Genomic DNA, 18791 nt, shown 5'->3' on the forward strand with positions numbered 1-18791 from the left:
TGGAGAGTGACGTTGGTGTACATTGTTCAGAGGCAAGTTCAGGACGGTCAGGTCAAAGTGTTAGCGGAGTCGTCGTGACGTGGGAAGGCTTAATTGGGTTTGCGTCGGGGAGTGGCTTGGCAGTTCAAGTTGTTTATTGCCACTCCCAGTTGATGTTTACTGTAAAACTTGACGTCCCCAACACACAGATACAGTGCTGATCTTTTTTTTTTAATTTGTTTTTAAAAAGGTTTCCATAAACACGGAAATCCTTTCAGAAATGTCCACAGAAAAAAGCTGAAATGGTGTAGTTTTTATGCCAGGCCTGAAGTGGTGCTGTAACGCTGCCACAGGAATTCACCAAAAAACCGAGAATAAGAAATCTATGTGTTGTAAATGTACTCACAAAAATGACGGTACATTAGGAAGAGCGCAAGAAATGAGACACACGAAATCGAAGGTTACCACCAAGATATAGAACATCTTGACAAGGTCTTGTCGTTTCTGGCGGCGTTAGCGCAAAGTCACGCGAGAATTGGGACAATCACGTCATCTCAGGAAAAAATCTTAGCCGATTCACTGAAACACATTTCTGTCCGAACAGGGCCTCAATATCAAACAGAGAATTGCCCATTTTGTATTTAACCAAACCAAATAGCATTGCCTTACACAAGTCAGCAAGCTTAATGCTAACGCACAATACAAAACACCATAAAAGAGCTAATAAAACTAGCATTGATGTTGTGGTAGGTATAAACCTTTAAACAACGAATATAACACATTGGTTTATGTACTAAATGATGTCGAGGTACCACTGAATAATCATTTTGAAGTAGAGAGTTACTTTTCAATCAACGAGTTCAAGTTGCTGAGGTACGAGCTCAAAGGAGTGAGCCAGCTCGCCTGTTTCTTTGTAAATGGAACAGCTCTGAAGGTTGCTAGTGATTGGCTCCTAATGAGCTATGAATGGAATCAGTACTACCACCTTGTCTTGAGCCCTCTTAAGCGTGAACGAAGCAAAGGCGGGAGGGGAGTCTCTGCTGGCGTGGAAGCGGGATAATCCAATACAGCGAGACTTTACCAGGAAGGACTCCGGGAACACTTGCGCTCTTCTGAGAGACCTGAATGAGCACCCCACCGACGAGACCAGACCGAGACAGGAATTGTACAGACCGGTTGATCTCGCAGAGTACGTGGCCTACCTCAACTCGCCACACGACTCGGGTGCCTGCGCTTGCTCCGGGGGTAGGGTGGGGAGGGCGGCAGGCCTGCTGGGACCGTCGGTCAGGATGAAGTGGTGGAAGAAAATGCTGCCAAACATATCGCCGAAGATCAGCGTACACGTGAAGGAGTACTGCAAGAGGAACGGCCTCCTGACGCTGTCCGTCTTCGCCGTGGTGACAGGCTGCGTACTGGGATTCCTCCTGAGGTCACTCAACCTGTCGACACAGGTACGGACAGGTGGATGGATGGCAGAGAGGTTTGACTGGGTTGGACTGATGAATAAATGATAGCAAGTACATGATTTCAATATGTATACTTCTGTGACTTGGATGGATGACGGGTTGACAGGTTAGAATCTAGCCTGTCAACCCGCCATCTAACCGCTAGATGAACAAACAGATGGATGAATGAAAGGTGCATGAATGGATGATAGTCCGATGAACAGAGGGATGGATTGATTGGGGAACATGCAGATAGAGGATGTCAGATGGATGAATGGACAGTTGGAATAAAAGACAAGACAGATGGATGTTGACTTGATGGCGGGTCGGACAGAGACGATGTTTGACTGAGACGGACTAGGAGAGATGTCTCTGGGGTTGGTGAAGGACTCGGGTTGGTGGCATCTGGTCGGTGCTGGATTTCACTTTCCTTTCTTTGGTCCTTCCTCGGGTTTCCTGGCGGCCTCACGACTCTGGCTGGAAGTGTTCGGTTTAGGTGAACGGTATGGAACTTTTTAAAATAGGTTTTAGGTGAACTAATGAATACACACACATACACATAATCACCCACATACAAAAAAAAAAGAAAAAAAAGGAGAGCAATGATGATGACATGTCAAATCGGTAAAATTACCGCATGAACAATACTGAGCTCTCCAGGAAAAAAAAAAAGGAATTAGAGAGGTAGATGGATGGAAGGCGCCACCGGTGGATGCAGAGGCCCAGGGACTAATTAATCGGTTGAGGGATGGGTGGATAGATAATGGGTTTAATGGACAGGCAGATAAATGATGGATGGCAGGACAGAGACAGCTGAACGTAGCATTGGTGGATGCATAGGCAGCAGGATGGATGACCTGGTGGGCGCATAATAGGATGGGCAAACTGGTGAAGCATAGGTGAGTCTTTCTATCAGAAAGAGGGACAGATGGATGGATAGCAGGAATGATGGGCACAAGGACGGACGGCTAGAAGGATGACACATTGGATGGTAGGCTGGACCAATGGTTGATGTATGGGTGGGTGCACTGACGGTTTGTAGGGTGGAAGGACCGGCAAATGGATGGGTCGAGATATGGTTGGGTGGATGGGCGGTTGGACTGCCAGACGGACGACTGATGGATGGATGGATGGAAATTTTGGTTGTACAGGCAGATAAGACGGATGACTGCATGGACAGATGGATGGATTGATGGGGCAAAGGCTGATGGATGAACAGGCAAGAGGATGGATCAATGGATGGATGGATGACTGGACAGAAGGATGAACAAACGGATGAAGGATGAGTGGGTGGTTCTATAGATGTGAGATGGACAGATGGGTGGAGGTTCTGCTAGTTGGACTTGACAATTCGATCAACCAACAAATGGACAATTGAATGAATGGACAAATGAAAGACAAACAGCTATTAGACTGATAGATTGACTGGATGAAGAACAGTTGTCATCTGATTTAATGCAGAGATAGGACGCTGAAGTTTCTTTTTACAAAGTTTTAGAAAGTAGTCACTGTAGTAGACAAAGATTTTTTGGGGGCTTTCAAGTTTCATTTCCAATGCACCCCCCATCACCAGGCCAAGATCTACTTCTCTTTCCCTGGGGAGCTGCTGATGAGGATGCTAAAGATGCTGATTCTGCCTCTCATCACATCCAGGTACAAAATGCTTGTCCCTGAGTGGGCTTACTGATACAAAACACATAGTCAATCTGGACTGGAGCCTAACAATGAAGTCAAGGTTCAGGGGTGTCTTAGGTCTAGTCTATTTTTTTATATATATATTTTTAAAATTGAAATTATTATTATTGGCCCGCTGCTTATTCTAATAACACAACATTGCCTGCATCAGGTTACCAGAAAAAATACATTTGTAAAATATTGCAGTGTTACGAGACTAATCCCACGCCTCCTCATTTTGCACTCCAGTCTTATGTCTGGTCTGTCAGCCATGGACACGAAGGCCAGCGGCCGGCTGGGCGTCCTGACCATCACTTACTACCTGTGGACGACCTTCATCGCCGTCATCGTGGGCATCGTGCTCGTCCTCATCATCCACCCGGGAACGGGCACCGAAAAGGACAGCCACCACGCCAGCTCGGGGCCCGTCATGACTTCGGCCGATGCTCTGCTGGACCTCATCAGGTAAACACCTGGTGTACACCCGGAAGTCAGACACAGGCTTAGGGTACTGAAGGCTGTGGCTGTCCCTGCTCACATGCGAGAGCATTACAGTACCTTAACTGCACAGTTTTTAAATCACATCACTGAAGCCAAAGTAAGCAACTCCTAACAAAGCAACAAAAAGTGATGTCGCATAACTCAAAAATCTAATATTGGGGCACTCAAATGTCAAGGTGCCATTAAGAAAGGCGTGGACACTGATAGATTACATTAATGTTTGTAATCTATTGCGTGTTCAAATAAATCATAAATGAGATCGATGAAGAAGTTCCTTGCAAGTTTTTATTTTAAAAGCTTTTAAAAGAGACAGAATCAAGCTCACTCAAAAGTTGGTGAAAAGCTCCAAGTGTGTGTTGGATTGTGAATCTTCAGCATCTTTATACAAAAGGTCTTACATTGGGACCTGCCCCCGCCCTCCTTTGAATCCTTAGCAGAGTTGTGATATAAAACAGGTACAGTCCATATCTTAGTTACTTCCCGACTTTGGAGTTTTTGATGTGGCCAGGCTCTTGCCCTCTGAACCCTATTAGATTTTACGACAGGATGACCTGATGACCAGAAACGCTGACAGTATTTTAAACATCCTCTTCAGATGAGTCGACAGAAACCTTTTAGCCCACTCCTTTCTTACGGAAAGAGAGAGGACAGAGTTCAAACAGAGTTCAAATAAATCATTATCACATCCTTATACATCTGGTGATTGAGTTAACATAGTAATATCTATTTCTACACATGTATAACTAAATTCAAAACAGTTAAAATATAAATTGAAACAGTTAAATGTCAACAACACTTTTTAGCTCCCAAACTTTTGTCCCCTGCGGGTCCAGGAAAATATGGTTATCTTTGTAATTTAGGTGCCTTAAAGCCCATATCCGACTGGGGTGTGGACAGTTGCAACGCTTGCGAATGTTGAAGGGTTTGTTCAAATTCGCAAACATTCGTCTCAAGTCTTAATGGTCTTTTTTTTGTTGCCTGTTGTCCTTGCGACAAGACCAGTAAGACTCTAGCATTTAGCTAACGTTTATCCAACATTTAGCGTTGGACTCACGACTTCGATAAATGCACATTTGAAAAACCTCATTGAAAAATACTATTTGTGGCCCTTAAAGATTTGCATTTCAGTACCTCTGGTCTAATTGTCTATAGATGCAAACAAGTGAGCTTCATGAAATGATTGCCCAGCAATTGGCTAGCCATATTATAAAAAAAGAAAGAAAGGAAGACGGATGTTTACATTTAGCATCAAGCGGTTGTTTGTCCATATGTGGTCTGTGATTGTCCTGGTGACCAGTCCAAGGACGCACCTCTTGCCTCTTGCCCAAAATTCGCTGAGAACCTCAACTGTGACCACAAGGATGTGCCCTGTAGAAAATGAATGGATGGATAACAAATCAATATCTTGCCACTTGCTTTCCTATAAAGCCCATTACTGCCAGCACTGTGGCATTTGATACCTTTTATAACATTGATCTCAGTGGAGGTGCAGCTTTACTGGGCGAGGGAAACCTGTGAGAACAGATTACACGTAATCCACAATTTTTACCTTTTACTACCTCCAGTGCAGGATCAGGATGCTAAATCTCCAGGGATCATTTGGATCCCGTGTGCTGACGCAAGAGCGCACTATAAAAAGTCGCAAGCCATCTGGGGGTTATCCAACCGTTTTCTACCGCCCTTCATTACATGTGATTAGAGGGGCAGGGGTGATCTGGCCCCGAACCCAACTGACTGAGGGCAAGATGCAGGGTACACTCTTACCTGGCAATGCCAATCGCAGGTCATACAGACAAAGGCTAGCACGTAACACACAAAATGCAACCAATCTATTCATTTTCTATACTACCGAACCTTCATTACATTCACGGGGGAGCTGGGCCTGTTCCTTCTGACATTGACTGAGAGAAGCTTAGTACGCCCAATACTGACATACGGACAATTTAGAGTCTCGAGTACTGGGAGCAAACCTAAACAAACACCGGCAGAACTCCACACTGAAAAGTCTGAACCAAGATTTGAACACAGAACCGTTGAAATCACGGTGGGTAAAATAGTTGCAGTGTCACTGGTGGCCTAAAAATAGGAAGCCACTTACTGGTAAACTGTTAATCCCGCTGTTAACTTTCTCTACGCTCGCCATGAGTGCGCTTAAGCACAGAGCCATTCATGTAACAGCTCCACGAATACACTCGTGTTAAATCTGATTATTTAACAGCCTGGTGTTTGTCTGCCCTGCCTGCCTGGCTTTGGCCAAGCAAACTCTTGCGTGTACACAAGGCCACAAGGGCTTCGCTTTTGCTGACGTACGTGGTATAAATCCCTCAGGGACTGTTTGAGACTTACGCAAGAGCCACGTGTACGCGGAACACTTGTATTCGGATTAGAATGAAACCCAATGAAAATAGTCCATATACACACCTCAATCGGAGTAAACCCCTCAGGGTGTACCCCCCTATGTTGCCCTAAGTGACCAAGTCAACTGGTAAAGGCTCCAGCTGTCGTATTTCATGACAGACATGAAAAAGCCTTATTTTGTCTTTTACAGGAACATGATCCCTTCCAATCTAATTGAAGCAACCTTCCAACAGGTAAGCGGATCCAAAATCTCTAAAAAAATGAGTGTGAAATATCTTCGCATTAACTCCCGTGTTGTGGTTCCCCAGTACCGAACAGACCTAGTGCCCATCGTGCATAGCTCCAACTCGAAGGAGTCACAAGCCAACTACGTGTACGTCATGCCGGACTATCACAATCCCCGCCTGGGCCACCCGGTCTTCCTCGACATAACCCCAGCACCTGACATCAACTACAAGATCGTGCCCAGTACCAGCAAGGGCATGAACGTCCTGGGGATTGTCATCTTCTCGGCCACCATGGGTAAGACAAGCCGATTTGGGGTTAGGCCAAGATTAAGGATAAAGGGGCGGAGTTCTTGGGGGATCCCCCTCCAAAGTTTAGAATTTGTGGGGGTAAAGGCCAGTTTCTAGATTTGGGGATTCAGGCATCAAGATTTTGGACTTAGCTCGTGCGATGGATAAAAGGGTGGCGTTCTTGTGGATAAAATAGGAGTAAAGTTTAGGAATTGGGGGAGTTTACGTTTGGTTTCTGAGCTTTTCAGAGTAAGAGGTTTTCGTTTTGGGGAAGGGATTTAGTGATCAAGATTTAGAATTTGTAGAGGGCAAGGGTTATATAAGTTAGCGATTTAACATTCAAGAATGAAATCAGTGTTCAGGTTTTGGAATTTTGGGGTGAGGTAAACAAAGGGTTTGTGGTTCGGTTGGGTATTGAATAAATGGGAGGAGCTCTTGGGAACAGCCAGAGGTCTCCCAAGGTTTCGTTATGTATTTGTGGGGTTTAGAGGTTTTTGCATTTAGGTTAAAAATGCAATAAAGGAATTGGAGTAAGTTATGCGCTCTTAGAGGTTGTTGTTTTTTAAAGGAATGAGTCTAAAGCTTAAGGTTTAGAATTTGTAAGGGGGGCTTATAGTGAAAGAGGAATAAAATTATTTTGTCCTCTTTGCGTGTTCCAAAAATGAAGATAGATTTAATGTAAGAAAAATACACCTTTGCAAAAATGATTTTTAATCAGAGATCTCTGGACAGATAACAGCCTCTAATTCATCACTTAAACAGGTGGGATTCAGAGCGTCAAATGTAGCTCTTCTGCCTGTAGAATCGCTTCTTATAGTTAAAAGACCTCCTCTCTTTCATTTGTAGACAAAACATACTCTCTGAAAACAGAGTCAGGTGTGGGTGTTCAAATGTGTTTTCGCACAAAACGCTGAGAAGGAACTTTTTTAGACTAAATAGTATGTCGCAGTTTAAGGTCAGATTATACCGAAATCAACACCACTTGCTCTGCACAGGACACAAAACATTTCGACAAGGTTAATACTGAAGAATTAAAATGTTAATAATGTGTAACAATGGTTAATATATGAAATGAAGTATTAAAAATGTTACAATATCTATCAATAGGTAGGGATAAAAAGAGTACTACAAGTCAAAAATCTTTCCTGCGTGTTCTCAGGGCTGCTCCTGGGGAAGATGGGCGAACGTGGCGCGCCGCTGGTCAATGTTTGCCAGTGCATCAATGAGTGCGTCATGAAGATCATTAACGCGGCCATGTGGTGAGGAACACTTAACACACATGCTCGCTAGAAAAATAAACACAGAGCACAGGCAGATTAGATCTAAAAATAAATGTCACACAGCAGTTCAGCAATACCTCAACTGCCCTTGCTAACGGGTGATAGGAGGGAAGCAACTTCCCATTAGCTCTTTCGAAGCTAACATACTGTATAGTATATAGAAATACTTTGATGTGAAATCAGACCAAACTTTTTCTGTTTTAAGTCCTTTAGGGTTATAAAAAATATTGGTAAATGGGGCTTTTACTACATTATTCAAAGCGCTTTAACACCATCTCCTAATTTTACCTACTGATGAGGCCTCATCATGGGGTTCAGTATCTTGCTCAAAGTCTCTTGATCAAACCCGTGACCATCGGGTTGCGAGACAACCACTCTAGCACCTGAGCTAAGCCGCCTCCATCAACAAAGAGTGGGCCGAAATTCCTGCCATCTATTTTGAGAAACTCACGGAAGATCTTTTCTTGAAATAATTTTGGTAATGATTGCGTCCTGCAGGTACTTCCCCTTCGGCATTGTGTTCCTGGTGGCAGGGAAAATCCTGGACATGCATGACCCGGCCCACCTGGGAGAAAAGCTGGGCATGTACTTCATCACGGTCTTGTCCGGCCTGTTCGTGCACGGCCTCATCTTGCTGCCCCTCTTCTACTACTTCTTCACACGCAAAAACCCATTCCTCTTCATCAGGGGCCTTCTGCAGGCTCTCGTCATCGCCTTGGCCACGTCTTCAAGGTGAGCGCAGTCCACGCGTGACTCTCAGCAGATTCCACCCACGCCCATCCCGACGTTGACCCGAGATCCGTTTTGTGTTCTTCCAGCTCGGCCACTTTGCCAATCACCATGAAGTGTCTGCTGGAGAACTGTGGTGTGGACCGGCAGATTGCTCGGTTCGTGCTGCCAGTGGGAGCCACCATCAACATGGACGGAACGGCTCTATACGAGGCGGTGGCGGCCATCTTCATAGCTCAAGTCAACGAGTACGACTTGGACTTCGGCCAGCTCGTCACCATTAGGTATACGGGCAGTCTTGTATGAAGTACATAAAAGCAAAACTTGAATACAAGTATCTTAACAGCAGTAGTAGTTAAAGTCACTATGTATATTACTTGTGTAAAAGTCTTAAAAGTAAATTTAATATCAGAAAAGTACATCAAGTATTGGAAGTAGGGGAGTGTCTGTTTTTGACGCAACTCTAACAGCCCGGCTTGTTTCACCTTAGCATAACGGCGACAGCGGCGAGCATTGGCGCGGCTGGAATACCTCAAGCTGGTCTGGTTACCATGGTGATCGTCCTGACCTCCGTGGGGTTACCGCCTGCTGACATCTCTCTGATTGTGGCCATTGATTGGGTTCTGTGAGTCCCACTGCAAAGCACTTTAAAAAAACAAGATGTTGTCAATCCTACTGAGGTCAATGTCCCTCCCTTGCTCACAGCGATCGCTTCAGGACGATGATAAACGTCCTCGGGGACGCCTTGGCGGCTGGTATCATGGCGCATGTGTGCAGGAAAGACTTTGAAAAAGCCGCCGCTACTGCTACGGTCGCTACAGATACTCTCACGCCAACCATTGTGAATAATGGAGGATCATCAAAACGGGTAAGCAGAAATTGTATGACACAAACATAGGTTTCTGACTATGTGAGGGTAAGGTCATGTTTCTGAGTTTGCTGGGATTTGGGGAAGAGAATTGTGGTAGGGGAGAGGAATCTTGACTACTCATAAGAATTCAAGAATTAAATCAGTGGTTGGATTTGAAAGGTTTTGGGTTAAGGTCAGGGATTTAACGGAGTTTTAGAACAAACGTTTGCTTTCTCCCAACAGAGAGACACGGTGATTTCTGTGGGCAACCAGAGCGTGGCCCTGTCCGACGCGCCCCTGATCGCGCACCGCTGTGATTTTGTATTTGAGGTTGATGGTGACAACATCCTGGAGAAACCTATGGCCAGCTACAACCTGTGTCAAGTTTGAGGTGCTTTCTCAGGGTGGACAGTCAGCCTTCCGCAGACCAAACACCTCGCCGGAGACAAAAAGGGAACCGTCATAAACTCAGGATGAGACTTTTCAGTTTCTTTCCCAGTGCCAAGTCAATACAAAAACCTTCACTACTTGATATACATCGTCTCGGAATGAATTCCGTCAATGAGCTTCTGCAGCCAATTAGGTGACAGTGTGTGTCACTCAAAGACTTCTGCAGTAGGCCTGTCCTAATGATGGTTTAGACTCCAATCCAAATGCCTTAACATGATCCAGCTTGCTGAGCTAGCAGCAGCTAATTAACAAGTAACCTTGTCAAAAGAACCTCAACCATAGACACCTAAAATAGCAACATTTTCCTTGAGTCACGAGATCATCAACTGTCTTTTTTTTTTTTTATACCAAAAGCTTTTTTTTGTGTGTGCTTGTTTTCTAATTAAAAGTTGGTTCACTCCACCTGTCTAATTCCTCCCCCCCACCCCATCTTAATGGAGTGTCTACTGCGGAGATCAAATCGAGATTAACCTGTTACAATCAGAAAACATGGCCACTTGTCACCATGTCAGGAAATAGGTGGAAGTGCTGATTGTTTTCAAAGTAAAAGCAGATACTTGCAATAGTCTTACTTTGATTAAACGATATAATTTGCTTTCACAAAGGAGTACAGAAATCAGAGAATATTTACTGCTGAATGGCTGAAATTGGGGGATTAGGTACATTTTAAGTTAAATAAAGGCTATAAATGATTAATTGATTAACACAATAGTTAATTTGATCATGTGATGATCGATTAATCAATTTAGTTTAATTCACAACAGCAGCAACCTGAATTGATCGTTTCTTAAATACAACATCCACATGGCTGTCAAATATAGATTTTTGAAATGGAAAAAAATTCCAAATTATGACATGAGGTTTTAGCCCAGCGCCAGCAATATATCTAACATATGGAGGTACAGCAACTTCTTGTACCGCTGCACGCCATTTGCAACTTCAAACTCCATGAAACATTGAGCATCCCTCCCCGAAAACAGAACTCATTAATTCACTTAAAAGCCAACATTATTTTATTGACATGATCCAACGTTAAGACATTTAACGGGCGGCAGGGATGAAGATCAGCACAATTCCTCCATTGACAAAACCCAAACCTCATTAACAAATAAATATCATGTGCAGATGAACAAAACCTCTCCTGTGCTTATAAATTAAGGCTGAAAGCAGCGCCTCCCCACCCCACTCACTCACCTGTTTGAGGAACAAAAACATTACAAGCAGTGGCAGCTGTCAGTAGAAAAAGGAAAATTAATATTAAAAAAAATAATATATATATATATATATATATTTCAAATTTAACAAGACAGGGCTTACCTGCTTTGAGCAAGTCACGTCACATTGCACACATTTCCAAGAGAAAATTCCCAACAAAATTCGTATTACTAAAGACTGGTGGGGAGACGTTGCAGCGATGGCCCGTTTCATCCTATCTTCCATGCAATGCAAAAAAAAACAAAAAACCTCAGACAAACCGTTCTACAAGGCACAAAAACAAATTACAACACACATTCCGATAAAAAATTGCTTGAAAACGTGTATCAGATTCACAAATTCCGGGCCAACAAGAACTTGATTTAAAATAGCTCCTGCGTAGAGAACTAAATCATAGTGAATGAGGACTACCAGTTATAAACTGACAGCCAATTGAAAGCAATTCATTTTGAAGTGTCACCCAAAGATGTTAAAAAATAAATAAATAAAAATTATAAGTAGGAAGAAGCATTTAGGTTTGTTTCCCAGAGCATTTGTCTCAATGGAATGTGTTAAGTATATTTTAATGGGGCCAAATTGAAGGAAAAAGAAAGAAAAAACAAAGCAACGGTTTCGCAAAACAAACGTAAATTTAATGGTTTGAGTTGAAAAGTGAAACCACAAACAAAAAAAGCGTAATAATCAACAAAGGCCATTTGTTTCACTCCAAACTTGAGATGAGCACTTGTTAAAACAATGAAAACCAAACAAATAAACCTGCCTCTGCTAAAAAGGAAAATCACAAAAACAACAAACGTTTGCTTTAGTTATGATTACACAACACAAATGAAACAAGTGGGACAAACAAAAGCAATGCTGCATTCAGTCTGATAAAACTCTTTAGTACCTCTGTCCAATGTGGGAGGGGGGTAAAAAAAAAAAAAAAAAAAAAAAAACAGCTAAACAGAAAGTCAAGAGTTTGAATAATTGACTAATTCGTTGCTTGCGTTTGGTCCATCACATTTCCCTCTCAACCACAACTTTTCCATACAAATAAGAACAACAATAATAAAAAGATACTGAGATTTCAATCTGTGGGGCGGGTGAGCTTGTTGATTCAGAGTTGAGGGAGGGGGGGTTTAAAAGTACTTTGCTCCCACATTTACATCCACTGGATGATTATAATTTAAGGCCTCTATGTCTACGAGTGAAAAGACTCCAGGAGTGCTACTCAGCGAGGGGAAAACCGCAGAGCAAAACCTGCCTCCAAATATTAATGGACGCGGCAAAAATTACGTTGGGATTTTCGCCAAAGCGGGATTTCATTTTTCCTCATAGCAGTATGAGTATTGCGGTATGTTCTGTTTGAACATCTTGTGTGTATTAAAGTAGCAGGTTTTTGAAGGTTTTGAATTACTGTGACATTGATACTTAAGTCTCATGCTCCTGAAAAAAGAAAAAGAAAACCAACAACAAGCAACATGGATAAGTTCCGAGACACTTTTTAAATGAAAGGTGCAGTGTTTAGTGAACGCATTAAACCGAGCAGACCACAGAACTCCCCCCTCCTTTTTTTTTTAACCTAGTGGACTGCGGACCGATCCCCCCCTTACCTCCCACCCCCACCTCTACTTGTGGCCCTTGCTGGTCTTAAAGGACACCTGCAGGGTCTTGTCGCCCAGCCGGTAGCCGTTCAGGCTGGCGATGGCCATGGCCGCCTCCTCGTAGTTGGTCATGGTGACAAAGCCGAAGCCCTTGCACTTGTTGGTGTTGAAGTCACGGATCACCTTGACGTTGGTGACGGCGCCGAAGGGGCCGAACATCTGCCAGAGGACGCTCTCGTCCGAGTCCTGGCCCAGGTTGTAGATGAAGATGCACCAGCCCGCGGCAGAGTTGCCCGGCACGCCAACGCCGCCCATGTGGTCCACACCCATAGGGGAGAATCTGAGAAAGGCCGCCAGGCACAAAGCATGACTGACGTGCTCACCGTTTCTGTTGCGCTCGTTACCGGCGTACAGTAGTACTTAGACCAGAGTTTTGTTTGTTCCGCAAATAAATTCAGAACACGCAGCAGAGACGATAGCTGTTTGGATGGATGAAATGATTTTTTCCCCCTTTGAAATTAAAGGGGAAGTCGGGCAAATTTGCGAGAGAAAAACTCAGACTGGCAAGAAATCCGCAGCGTAGCCATAGTTTGGACTGGTGCTAACATAAGGATTAGTTGGTGGGTAATGGAACACTCTATAAAATGAGAATGCAGGATCGAGACGGATTTCTTCTTAATTTAAACTTTACTTGTCATACGCGACAACGAGAGCAACACTTCCTGACCCCCATCAGCTGACTAACACGAACCAATCAGAAGCTAGCATACTTTAGGTAAATGAAAGTGAATGACGGAGAGCAGCCAATTCGACACTTAGCTACTTCTAAATAAAATGTATGAATGTATAAATAAGAATTCTGGAAACATAATTGAACAACTAAATATACATTTTAACAAATTAACTCTCAAAATAAAGTGGCAAATTTGCAAATTTTCTCTCAGAATTTTTCCCACTAACTTGTAGCATCCAGACAATTACAATGCTTTTTTTCTTTTTTTTATATCATCTGCAGGGTTTAAAGTTAAAACAAATAAAGTGGTTTGATAAAGTGTATTTACTGCTGATCCCAACTTAAGCGGCTCACCTGAAGCGCTGCGCCTGGTGGTGCATGGGCCCGGGGAAGCGTCTGGACTGGTTGTGGTAGAGCTGGGAGATGATCTGCGTGTTCTTCATCATATTGGGGTCAGCGGCGAAGCGCACTGAAATGGGCTCGGACGCCCCGGGCGGCTTTTGGCCGTTGACGTTTTTCACCGCCTCCTCGGCTTCGGAGCGCTTGTCGAAGCGGATGAAGGCCTTGCCGCGCGACATGCCTGCATTCCCAGAGGACAAAGGGGTGAGCGAGCGTCGACCGCGTTTAAACGCGTACGTCCTACCTGAGGACTGGTCGACGAGCACACGGGAGTTTATGATGCGGCCGTAGTGCGAGAACATTTCCTCCACGTCCTTCTGCATCATCGTCTTGGGCAGGTTGGTGATGTACAGGTTGGCGTCCTTGATGGTGTCAGAGCTGGGCCGCGCATACGACACCTGAGACAGGAGGCAAGCCGTCGCACGATGAAAAGTGGCGTCTCCCCGCGTGTGAGCACTTCAGTTTATCACACACACACACACGTGTGGCTATCTGATCAAATGAGACTTGTGAAAATGCTTAAAGGGGACATGTTATGGTAAATACTTGACTTCTGAATGGCTTGTAGACACGTCGTTCGTTGTGTGTTCTCAAGTGCCTGCCCCCAATCAAGTGTGAATTTAAACAACCTTTAGTGATCGGCCTATTTGTGGAAAAAAAAAAAATCTCTTCCGAGAACGACGGCCTGCAATTCAGCCCGCTTACACACACAAACACACACCACTGGACTACACTGTTTGAACACTATATTAAAGCCAAAAGGTAAACAGCTGTTGTTTTTTTACATGCACAGATCTTACACACTATGTATGAGGTGTTGACTATGAATGAGAATATTTTTATAGTCTTGCTGACGTTGACGTCACGCATCCTTCAAAAAAATACATTCAATTAAAATGCAGTAGTTTTCCCAATTGTTGATTTTTTTTTTTAGACCAAACATGTCTTTGGTGACACAGCAAACCTTGTAGCAACCAGTGAGCCGTAGTAAACGGCGCCACAACCTGCATCTACTCGCTAGTCAGCGGACAGCGCGGGTGTGTTGCATGACATGACATCTGTGGCATCGTTTGACAAATGGTAGAACACCTGATATGTGCACGTTACCTTGATAGTTTTGGAATGTAGCCTTAGTCCATTCAGTGATTCGATAGCTCTTTCTGCATCACTAGGGTTAACATAGTTAACAAATCCATACCCTAAACTGTGGCCTAGAGAAAAAAAAAAGGAAAACAATAAAATAAAACAAACAAAAAAACGTGTAAAGTTAGTTTTGGTGGCTAGTCTAAACAAACAAACAAACAAATAAACAAAATGTTCACAGATCATCAGGGGCCCGTTAGAATAAATCAAACTCTGGGCTGTTGGGAAACGTAAGAAAATCAGCAAATCCAAAAAAGGATGAGAAAAAGTGACGATTTATGTTTCCCCACTTAACCTTTTGCCATTCAAAACTAAATTCCGTTGTTTTTTTGTTTTGTTTCTGCTCAGGTAGCTCGCCAGTGTTGAGGGTCCCACCCCCAGTCCCAAGAGCGCCCCAGCGTACCTCCAACTTTATCTCGAATCAGCTTGGCCGACTCCACCTCGCCAACGCTGCTGAAGAGGTTGCGCAGGTCATCCTGCGACATGCCCTGCGGCAGGTAGTTGACAATCAGGTTGGTCTTGGCGTTCTTGGCGTCCTCGCCCGGCATGTCGAAACCGTTGGACATGTCGTATGCCTCCTGCTGTTCGAAAGCGGGTGCACAAGTGGGGTTAGGGGGGGGGAAGTTAGGCAATTACGGGTGTGAATAGTTTACTTAATGGCACGCAGCATCGCTTAGTGTTTCCCAACCGTTCTTGAGCCAAGGCAGACATTTTGCATTATAAAAACCCCAAAGCACACAAACAGAAAATGTCATCAAAAACAGTTTGTGTGATTCTTGTTCGGTGGTATACTTTAATTAGAGGTGTCCCGATTCAACTTTGATAGCAGTCCTCCAAGTGAAAAAAAAAAAAGAGAGAGAGAGACTTGGATTATATATCGGTCTGCATCTAAAAATCTCTAATAAGCACACTGATACAGTCCAGACTCGGACCGGATCCAGCATACAGAGCCTACAACGGTAGCATGTGCTTAGGTGCCCAAAAAAAAACAGCAGAGTGATGTTAGCCGTGTGTCAGGATATTTTATAAACAGATGCTGCAGCTGAGTGCGACACTTGTCACACACGAGTTTCCCGTGGTGGCACAAAAAGTGTAATACGAGTAATTTTCACCGCGACACTAGGTTACCTTATTTCCTCTGTGCCCCCTGCGATAGAGCTAAGAGCGAGAGGCTCTTTTCCAATATTCCCTACTACAAAAAAAGCAGTAAACTTACGTATGATCTGCGATGATATCGGTTCTATGTCGGCCAACACTCAAGGCTGCAAAATCTGTGTTGTATCAGAAACAAAAAAGTGTTATCGGGACACCGCTAACTTAAGTAGTGATGGATACACAAATTGTACCATCTCACATCTAGTGTAAGCATTTAACTGTTCTGTCACTGGCATAAATAAATGAAAAAAATATTTGTAGTAAATAATTTTCGGAACAATTGCGTGTAAATTAATAATTTCCTTCACCATGCCAGGTGATCTCTCTTAAGGCACACAAACGCTGTGGAACAGTGCTTTGGAACAACTGAACTATAAGAAATCGAGTGTTGTGGGCTTCAACAACATACCAAGGAAATCGCAATGTGCCATCACCGCTGAGCTATTTTAAGAAGGGGTCTACCGGTTACTCATGTGGTCTTATTTATTATGTTCTTTTCAAAATCATTGGCCAATAACAAGCATTGAAAATGGCTTGCTCTCTTACACGACGCAAAGGCTCAACAAACCTGCCGTTTCCGCCCAGCGCCGGGCGATATATGATTGGGAACAGGCAGCACTACCCGTTGAAAAGCCACTATTTGAGGAAATGACAATTGTCTTAGGCAACCTCTCAGTGCATCTGTACACTGAGCCGATTTTGGTGAATAGCTTTGCTGTCAGCTGACGTACAATCAGGCCTGACTAGACAAGCCGTCACCAGGACGGACAGAGGCCCATTCAGAAGGGAGAAGGCTTGCAATTGTGCATTCTGGTGAAAAGGAAACGGGGGGGCAGCAACTTGACCATTACGCTCCTTTCCGTTGATGCTGGTGTGTGTATTTGTGATGATATTTGAGATTAATACACAAGTCCATTTAACTAAACCGTTTCCTCGTAAACTTAAGATGAAGTGTCCTTAGCGATACATTAAGAGTAGTGAGTAGAGTGGTGCCTCTTGATAGTACTATATTACAAAAGGAAAACGAGGGCCACAATACAGTACTATCAAGAAAAAAATGAGGGCCACCAGACCCAAAAACAAAGAGCTGACTGCAAGCATCAAGCAAGCCTGGGTTTCCAGGACCCCCAGGCAATGCCACGGCACATCGAGGCAGTGATTAAGGCAAAGGGAATCCAACCAACTATTAAAGATTGACATATCGTCCCCCATATCGTTATTCAACTTTTTCCACAGTGACCGATGCGGCTCAACCGACTGAACTCGGCTGTGGTGCGCAGGGTTCAGCAACGACTTAACGTTCGGCCACTGGTTCAAAATCGCAGTTGCACAATGCGGTTCTTGAAAAAAACGCTGAAAACAGGGTAACACATTGACGCAAGGCAGGAACCACACTGTAACACTCAGTCCAGTGATTGACCAATCAGAGCCCTTCACAGCAAAATAGTGCGAGCAGGAGCATTGCCAGTCACTGCAAGATATCCACTGCCATTTTTTTTATGGAATCAAAATAGTGGTACAGTACAACATAGTGTGGAGAGCCCCAGAACCGGATACAGGCTTGCTTTGCCAACCATCAAAACCTTCTCCTAATGTGGTACGGATGTGTTGAAGGGAAGGTCATTTCTAATAACTTGACATTACAGCTGTACTTTGTAATGAGCAAAACAACTTACATCCAAGTACTGAATGTGTCCTCTACGAACTGCCATGAAGACACTTCACTGCTCCAGAAGCTGAATAAGGGGGTGGAATGTAATCACTGTTATATTATTTTTTAAATACATCAAAATTCACGACTAATATGTTTCTAACGCAAAACTTCACAATGTAGCGGTCGACTTTTTATATACCATGCATTCCAAAATGGCTAGCACAATTTGAACCCCCCGCCCCTAACGGCAAACTTTGTGTACACTATAAATCAAACTTAAAGATGTAAAAACACACGTAATTTGTCAAATTCTTGAAGAAGCCTGCCTCACCGCGACACACGGTCGTGTTACTTGACAGAAAATGAGCACGGCGTGCAAGATGTACCCAATAGCATTAGCAACGGTGCTAGTGGCCGCTTCGCCAACGTTATTCAAACTCAACCGAACGAACACGCCAACAACACACACTTCGCAACGCGCTTTCACTGCGTTACAAAGTCGCTTAACGTATCAAACAACGTTTTCCTTGCGTGAGTGGCTCGCCGGCTCAAAGCACCGGGTCTCCATTTTCGTATGCGACGGTTCGGTCCACTCCCGCCCGTACTTAAAATCCCAGCGGCCTGCTACAAGGCCTCAAATCCTGGCGTTAGCATTAGCCTAGTTAGCCGAGGTCCTCCGGAGGCCACGCTACGGTAAAACCAAACACCGAATATAAACCATCCGCAGCGCATTGGTGAACATTTTAAAACCTTACCAGCTTTTGTAAAAGAGGCGGTAGATGGATCCGCTTAGTTAAATGTCTCCCCCAAGCACGTTTTTTTTTTGTACCCCCCCTGTAGATCGAGCAACGTCTCCTTCCCTCTGGCTAGTCAGTCCCATCAAGGAGCGTCGTGGATATGTGACGCAAGCCACTACGTCCACTCGACTCACCTCTGATTTAATCTAATCATATAAACTAAATATTTGAATTTTTCACAAACAGTACAACATTATTAAATATTTACATGGAAAAAATCCAACACTACATCTCATCTATTCATATACTTAATATCAGCAAATAAATTATTAAATTCAAATGTGATCATATAAGTTGTTAGGGGAACAAAATGGACGATAGATGGACAAGA

General features: G+C 43.8%; 2 protein-coding genes across 12 annotated transcripts; one reads left to right on the top strand and one right to left on the bottom strand.

The window, feature by feature from the left end:
• Positions 1-1039: 1039 nt before the first annotated feature.
• On the top strand, positions 1040-10143 carry slc1a8b (solute carrier family 1 member 8b). The gene is made up of 11 exons (XM_077561391.1): positions 1040-1430; positions 2998-3077; positions 3348-3563; positions 6148-6190; positions 6266-6479; positions 7632-7731; positions 8251-8484; positions 8571-8765; positions 8972-9106; positions 9187-9349; positions 9575-10143. Exons 1-11 carry the CDS (start codon positions 1269-1271, stop codon positions 9719-9721), a joined length of 1689 nt encoding a protein of 562 aa, XP_077417517.1. The 5' UTR covers positions 1040-1268; the 3' UTR covers positions 9722-10143.
• A 628-nt stretch (positions 10144-10771) lies between these two features.
• On the bottom strand, positions 10772-18566 carry elavl1a (ELAV like RNA binding protein 1a). Of its 11 annotated transcripts, none has more exons than XM_077561474.1 (8): positions 18419-18546; positions 17686-17745; positions 16071-16125; positions 15258-15432; positions 14819-14922; positions 13956-14109; positions 13667-13892; positions 10772-12919 (listed from the first exon to the last, which is right to left on the bottom strand). In XM_077561474.1, exons 4-8 carry the CDS (start codon positions 15418-15420, stop codon positions 12604-12606), a joined length of 963 nt encoding a protein of 320 aa, XP_077417600.1. In that variant the 5' UTR covers positions 15421-15432; positions 16071-16125; positions 17686-17745; positions 18419-18546; the 3' UTR covers positions 10772-12603. The 11 variants fall into 11 exon arrangements, 10 of the variants coding, with proteins under 10 accessions (XP_077417600.1, XP_077417584.1, XP_077417575.1 ...); XM_077561458.1 differs by having other exon boundaries at positions 15258-15435; XR_013293449.1 differs by lacking the exon at positions 16071-16125 and having other exon boundaries at positions 10772-11011; positions 11099-12919; positions 13667-14109; positions 15258-15435; positions 18419-18566.
• Positions 18567-18791: the final 225 nt, after the last annotated feature.

This window comes from Vanacampus margaritifer, chromosome 1 (assembly GCF_051991255.1).
Source record: "Vanacampus margaritifer isolate UIUO_Vmar chromosome 1, RoL_Vmar_1.0, whole genome shotgun sequence".
Classification (NCBI taxonomy): domain Eukaryota; kingdom Metazoa; phylum Chordata; class Actinopteri; order Syngnathiformes; family Syngnathidae; genus Vanacampus; species Vanacampus margaritifer.

Excerpts from the sequence above, each read along its gene's own strand:
- slc1a8b (XM_077561391.1), top strand. The coding sequence starts at position 1,269 with ATGAAGTGGTGGAAGAAAATGCTGCCAAACATATCGCCGAAGATCAGC. Across the intron at positions 3,078-3,347 it reads CTGCCTCTCATCACATCCAG|TCTTATGTCTGGTCTGTCAG; the intron begins GTACAAAATGCT and ends TTTGCACTCCAG. Across the intron at positions 6,191-6,265 it reads TTGAAGCAACCTTCCAACAG|TACCGAACAGACCTAGTGCC; the intron begins GTAAGCGGATCC and ends GTGGTTCCCCAG.
- elavl1a (XM_077561405.1), bottom strand. The coding sequence starts at position 17,721 with ATGGCAGTTCGTAGAGGACACATTCAGTACTTGGAT. Across the intron at positions 14,923-15,257 it reads GATTCGAGATAAAGTTGGAG|GCCACAGTTTAGGGTATGGA; the intron begins GTACGCTGGGGC and ends TTTTTTCTCTAG. Across the intron at positions 12,920-13,666 it reads CACCAGGCGCAGCGCTTCAG|ATTCTCCCCTATGGGTGTGG; the intron begins GTGAGCCGCTTA and ends GGCCTTTCTCAG.